This window comes from Impatiens glandulifera, chromosome 6, assembly GCF_907164915.1.
Source record: "Impatiens glandulifera chromosome 6, dImpGla2.1, whole genome shotgun sequence".
Lineage (NCBI taxonomy): Eukaryota > Viridiplantae > Streptophyta > Magnoliopsida > Ericales > Balsaminaceae > Impatiens > Impatiens glandulifera.
In genome coordinates, this window is record NC_061867.1 from 49518438 (window position 1) to 49526012 (window position 7575).

The 7575-nt window shown below is 28.3% G+C and overlaps 1 protein-coding gene across 1 annotated transcript; it reads right to left on the bottom strand.

Annotated features, from left to right (window-relative positions):
* Positions 1-5256: 5256 nt before the first annotated feature.
* Positions 5257-6209, bottom strand: LOC124943766 (F-box/kelch-repeat protein At5g60570-like). Its single transcript, XM_047484237.1, has 2 exons — positions 5988-6209; positions 5257-5886 (listed from the first exon to the last, which is right to left on the bottom strand). Exons 1-2 carry the CDS (start codon positions 6207-6209, stop codon positions 5257-5259), a joined length of 852 nt encoding a protein of 283 aa, XP_047340193.1.
* Positions 6210-7575: the final 1366 nt, after the last annotated feature.

Sequence of the window (7575 nt, forward strand, 5' to 3'; positions counted from 1 at the left end):
GCAGCAACAGAGGCTGTAAAAGAAGCCATGTGGATTCAAGGTCTACTTCAAGAACTCAAGTTGTTTAAGGGGCCTACCATTATCTACACTGATAGCCAAAGTGCTCTTCATTTGTGTAAGAACCTTGTGTTTCATGATAGAACGAAACATGTGGACATAAAAACATCATTTCATTCGGGAAAAAGATATCACAAGGTGTAATTTAAATTGGTAAAATTGGAACAAAAGATAATCCTGCTGATGTTGGAACAAAAGTGTTAACTTTAAGCAAGTTTAAACATTGTTTAAAACTGCTTAAAGTTGAAGTAACGTGAACCATGTGTGGCTTCAAGAAATGATGCAAATATGAGTTTTTTGATTCCACTAGAAGTTGAAGAATGATCAAACAACCTGGGTTGTGGAGATTGTTGATTTTGGGTTGATTGTTAAAAGTTATTTACTAAACCGGTGCTTGAGTCGTTTTTGGTCTGGTTTAATTAATAATAAAACCGGGTCATTCATTTTCTGTTGTTATATATTGATGACAACTAGAGGATAGGAAGTTAAGTTTTTGAGCATTTTGTTTTTCTTTTCTTTAGTGAGGGTTACTTTTTTTGGGAGATTTTTGGTGAAGAATTTTTGCAAAGAAAGGTGTGTAGGAAAAGGAAAGATAGTGTGTGCGTGATTGTAATTTGATACATTTTTCTTTATAGTGGAATCAAGCTACAAGCTGAGCTTGACGGAGACGTAGGTCCGATTTGGGCTGAACTCCGATATCAAATCTTATGTCTTCTTCTTACGCGTCTTGTATTATGTTTGAATTTCTGTTTTACTTTGTAATATTGTGTTGATCTTAGAGAGTATTTACTCAACACATTACATTTTTTTAAAGAAATTTTATTTAATTCAATCACATTTTTCGTATTAATTGAACACAATTTTTTTTTTCACTTTTTACTTTGACAAATCTAAGAAGTAACTATATTTATAATGTTTTTTATAATGGTTTATTTATTAAAAATGATAAAAATCGTTTAAGCACAACGATAAATCTCGATATAAAAAAACAAAAATAAACATTACTTAATAGGTTAATAAACTCGTAAATCTTCGAGAATAATAATTAACTTCCCGACCAACTCTATTGGCTTTCCAAAATGAATCTAAAAAAATATCAAAATAATACCATATTATGAATGATACGCATCGAACGATTACGATAATACCAAAAAAATAACTAGATGATAACCTAAATATGTAGGAATGCCATATCGGCCGCATTAATCCAAAATTTTAATCAACTACCCTAAGACTCGGGCATCTCCCAATGAATTTTAGTAATACTGCACAAAAGACTCTAGATATTAGTCACCAATCGACAATGTAAAAGTGAGTTGTCGATTAAACCTTATTGTGACACATACAATTAATTATAATACAATATTTTTCATGGACATATCATTCGTAAGAATTCCACCGTAAATAATTCTCTATTCAAAGAACGAGATCTTGGATGAAATCATTGACTCCCAAAGTTTCTTCTAAAGAAAATTATATGGAATCATCTTCGGGAACAAATTATAACAATGTCCACATGAATATTATCTATATTTTTCCAACGTATAACGTTTTGTTCAGACGGGGACACTTGCTTGCGTCTACCAAAAGTAAACTCTATTTTATGACAAATTCTCCTTAGTGTTTAATCTCCTTTTATGTCTAATTCGGCTAGTGGAACCAGACTGATGATCAAATAAATCTTTAATTATGACATTATACATATAACAATGAAAACAAACTCAGAATATGTCGTTATTAGACTTTTGACACTACACCAAATGTCGTCCCAAAAACTGATTAAAGAATCATCCCAAAATAAATCTAAACTGCTCACAAAACTTTTGAACATAAAATAATTTTTCCTCTAAATGCTACACCATGTTGAATAATTAAACATTTTGGTGAACCAACCAGATCAATCATGACCATACTTATATATGATCATCGATGTTCAAAAACTATTCGACTCCGTTGAATAATGATTGTGAAAAAATATTAGTTTTCAAATAATTTCAATTTATAAAATCATATTGTTATGATAAAAATAAATTTAAAACTTATGAAATATGAAGATAAGTAAACATATTAGGGATTTTTTACGATCAATTACTTATTAATTCAAAGAAAAAGTCTAGAATAGAACCATTTAAATCAAAAATTGCAAAATAATTATAATTGTATTCCTTATTCAAAATGAGTTGGTAATTGTTTTACTGAATTTAATGTAGAAACTAAGAGCAACTCCAACCCTACAGAAAAATGACCCTCAAAGTGGGTTTTTCTCCTCCAACCCACACCCAAATCAAAACCCAAAATGAGTTTTCTCTCTCATGAAACACAAATTTGCTTAGGCACTATTCACATACTATTTTTTTTACAAATACAAAATGAACCCTCTAACTATATTTATAAGTTAATTTTATATATTTTAATATTTTATATCTTTATTGATATTGATATGTTTTTTTTTTATCTTTTCTTTTTATATTAATATTTTTTTATATATCATTAATTTATAATAATGAATAACATTGATCAAAAAAATTAAAAAATAATAAAATAATTTTTAATAATGTTTGTTTCGATATAATTTTTTATATTTGTACAGTGTAATTGAGTTTATTTAATATAATATAATTTATTTTTTTATTAATATTTACTTTGATATAATTTTATTGTTTGTGTAATATAATTTGTGCTTGTTTATTTAATAATGTTTAATTTATTTTTTTATGTGTAAATTATTAATTTATAATTAATTTTATCATATTTTTATCTAATGATGTGAGTTTGAAAATATCAGGGTTTAATTTGTAAAGTTGATAAAAATATAGGTAGTATTGAAAAAATTTGTATAAAAAGGAATATTTCAAAAATATTCTTTTGAGTTCGAAAATGAGTTTAAAATTAATGTTCAAATATATTTGCTTTATATATATATATATATATATATATATATATATATATATATATATATATATATATATATATATATATATATATATATATATATATATATATATATATATATATATATATATATATATATATATATATATATAGTGACAATATGCAAATTGTTTTAATATTTAGCCACGTATTCTATAATATGATTTAATATTATGTTCAAATATTTATAATATATTAAAATTTCATATTATTTTTTTTGTATGAAATAATTGGTTGCATGCTTAATTAAATATATTAATTTTTATAAATAAAGAATTACAAATTTCAATTTCATCAAAAACATAAACAAAACTTTATATTTCATTTTAATTATTTCAAAATTCAACACTAAAAACTAATAAAATCAGAAAATTATCTAATTAATTATCAAAACACCTAGATAGTGCTGAATGCTAACATCAATACAATAATATAATTAGAGGAAACGAGAATATTGAAGAAATGTACAAATTTCATCTTTTAGAATTTTAAAATTAAAACATATGATTTTCATTATTAATTTCAAAATAACTTTTAAATTTTAAAATATTTAACTTATAACATTGTCTCATTACATATGTGTTTCATCTAATATTGTTAATAGAGTAATAACAATATATTGATTTTCAATGCCACCAAAAGATATATCACTCTCAAGATTTTCTCTTGTTCTAATGTCTTTTTACACATTTTTTTAAAGAACATAAACCGCAAACACATTTATCTAGACGCTGAAATTTCCGCCTAACAGCTCAATTTCAGAACCCAGAGAGACTCAATTTCAGAACCCAGAGAGACCGAGGATATCACCTCTTGCTACCATTATAAACTATAGGAGGGATCAAATCTTATATTATATTGAGATAAGTTGATCCAATCAATTAAAGATTTAAATGTGATCTTTAAAGATACAGAGAAGGAAGTACATCATATCTTAGGTTTAGATAAACTCTAAGTATCTAATTCAAGAAATTCAAACAAAGATTCTTCAACAAAAGTCGGTTCTAGTCAGAATTTAAAAGATTCACAATATCTGACAAACAAGTGGAAGCACAATAATATTGATTTGATGGGGAGAACACAACATAATCAATCATCACAGAGACAATAATCAATAGAGTCAATTAATTAATTTGATTGGAGCAACACTAGGTTTGATCACAACTCAATTCAAATTCAACTTGTAACTAGCAACATTTCATCATTCCCAACATTTAAATCAAATAAAATTCAAATTCCAAACTATAATATGAAATAACAAAGGATATTCAAAATTAACAAGAAAAAGATGCGATTTAAACTTCTACACAACAACTTGATAGAACATATGTAGCAGCCTCAGAACTAATAGTCTAGATTCTTTCATACTTGATAGAACATACTTGAGTCACAACCCTAGTTTCTGACTCTCGGCCTGGCTAACTTGAGTGCAGGCCAGGACCGAGAGGAGGTGCCCAGAAAAGAGCCAAGTGTGGAGCTCGGGCACCAGACCGGAGATACCGAGGAACGCGTGTGGGGGCCTTGGCATAGGTGCGGAAAAGTGTGCAGGAAGGAGCAGGCGACCGAGAGAAGGTAGTCTAGCTGAAGCAGGGACCGAGGGGAAAGAACAGACCGAGGACCGAAGCGTTTCAGCATGGGCCGGATCATTGTGCATGGGTCAGGCCTCGACCAGGGATTGGGCCTTGGGCCAGTTTTGGACCGATACATGTCCCGATCCACTGGGCGACCGAAGAGAGGCGCAGCGCTAAGTCAAAGATGGAAGAAGTCTTGGCCAAGACTGAGTATTTCGGGAAGGCCCGGTCAAAGTCCCTATATTTTCGGTAGACTAAGTCTTAGATGAATTATTCAGCGTAGACTTAGGCAAAGTTTGTTGTACACGTTTTCTATCCTATTTATATCTCTAGAGGAGACGACCCTAAGGCATAAGATAGAAAAAGAGAGATTAATCAAGTTATTCAAGAACTAGAGAGAGACTTTTGAGCCTAGGGATTGTGCCTACCCGTGGGTTCCTTGTATTTTCATTGGTTGTGTGTGAATCAATAGTAAGATCCAAGGTTGGCTTCGGCCGTAATATTGTGTTGCCTCTTTACTGCTGTTTTCTATCTTCTTTATATTCTGTTCGTTCTTGGAGAAATATATCTTTGCTGGGAAGTTTATTTACTTGGGAGAAAATCTTAAGTAGGGAGTTGGCTGAGCAGGTTCTTGCGAGGAGGACCTGTGCCGGACAAGGGTTAGCCAAAGTTGTGAATTTTGGTGTGTTTTTCCGCATTAGACAGACCCTTCGTTACACTTACCATATTGAGACCGCATAAATAATATTTCTTCCCAATCATGTCTGCTGTTTTGGACGGCTGTGACCATTACTAAACTTTCTGCACCCAATTCGACTCGAGAAAAGTGTGATATGAACTTCGATTTCAACTCTGGCAACTCCTTTCGCAATTCATGAAAATCAAACGTAGTGTAGCAATAAGGACTCGAGGAATCAATAGTTTGTTCCAAATCCCGTTCAACTAGTCTCCATTTTCCAGTTTGAAAATGGTATACCTCTGCACAATGTTCATTAATGTGTTTTGTGTTGCAACCATTTAAAACACATAATTCGTCTCCAATTACCTTCAACTCATGACACCAACTTATCTTTTGACTCATCTGAGGCAACTCAGTCCACTCGTCCTTCCTCATATCATACGCCCAAACCGAGTTGGATTTATTACCTTTGTAAACTACGATGAATATCTGACTATCAAAACCCACCGCGAAGAAGAATGACCAAATTGTCGGCAAGTCCTTGCCTTTCCAACATCGCCGAGTCACAAAGTCCCACACGAACAAGGAAGTCGCCAGGTCACCACGACCATCGCAAATCAAAACAATTTTTCCTTCGGCGCTAGCAATCTGTATTGACACATAAAAATCATTTATGAAATTAGGGACCGGGGAAGTCGGTTCCACTCACGACTCATCGGGTCAAACACGTTGATAACAAATTTGAAGACTGAATTAGAATCGGGTGGCGAAGAACGAGTATGGTGAAGAAAGCAAGCGAGTTGATTCGTATATCCTAGTTGTTTCCTGATCATGTAAAAATGACGAGTTTGTAGAAGACGACGCCATTTACGACAGACCCACGATGCGGAAAGTATGTCCTTGTAGTGAAGACGAGCAAGACACTGAAGAACCAGGTCTTCTGTCAAATCATCTATAGTTTGCTCTTCCATGGTAATTTCCTGCGTAATGGATACATGGAGAAGAAATTAATATATAAAGTTGGTTTTAAAATTAGGGTTGTGAAAATATGATATCTATCATCTCGGCCCATATGTGACATATTTGCCTTTATTTTATTTTAGTTTTTTAATAAAAAATAATATTTACTTATTTGATACATGATTTATTTTTTCAAATATTAAAAGTAATTATATTTCACAAAAACAAAAATATCAAACAATTTTATAAAAAAAATTAAAAAAAAATTCATCCTATTTATTTAATCAAATAAATTTTAAAAAAATAACTTAAAAGATCCAAAGTCACAAATTTAGATTCCCTCGCGGAAGGAGTATTTTGGATGGAATCGACCAAAAAAAAAACTGATTTCATTTTATGGATTTATTGGTTAATCGGTTTAACGGTTCTAGTTATCCGGTTAAACATTTGGTGGTTAACATAACTATTTTTATACCGGTTTAATCTGTAATAATTTTATTTTATAATTTATATTATTTATTTTTTAAATATTAGATTAATTATAAATATTATTTAATAATATATATATATATATATATATATTTATTATTTTTAATTTTTAAATAATAATTTGTCAAGATTTTTTTTTATAAATATTAATTTATATATCATTAGTTTAGAAATATAGACTCTTAAAATATATTATATTGTTATATTAATATAATATATTATAAAATATTTCTAAATATATCTATATAATATATAATATATAATATATAATATATAATAACAATAATATAATATATATTATAATATAAAAAAAATGAAGAATAATATAATAAGACGTAACAAATAAAGATTTTGAAATTTTTTTTTTAATAAATTTAATACTTAATTTAAAAAATGAATTATTAGTTCTCGATTAAACTTAATTAATTAGTAAGGTAAACCTGATATTAATTACCTCTAAATTGGGAGAAATGAATCTTATTACGAGAGCAATATACTTTCTCTCTCATTATCTTCACTATTCTATTTTTTCTCTCTCATAATAATAATTATAATATATATATATATATATATATATATATATATATATATATATATATATTATACGTTTCTTTACTATTAAATAAATTTTATTTATTTATTTATTAAAAAATTATTTTAATTATTTAGATAATATTAAAGAATGATTTAAAATATAATTAATAAATAATAATTACGATAATTAATAATAATATAATTATTTTTAAATATTATATATTAATAATAAAATTATAATAAATTAATTAAATATAAATTATAAAAACTAAAACTAAAATAACAATTCTATATAAAAATATTATTTAAATAATATTAGAAAAGTTAAATATGAATTATTTTGATAAAAATTGT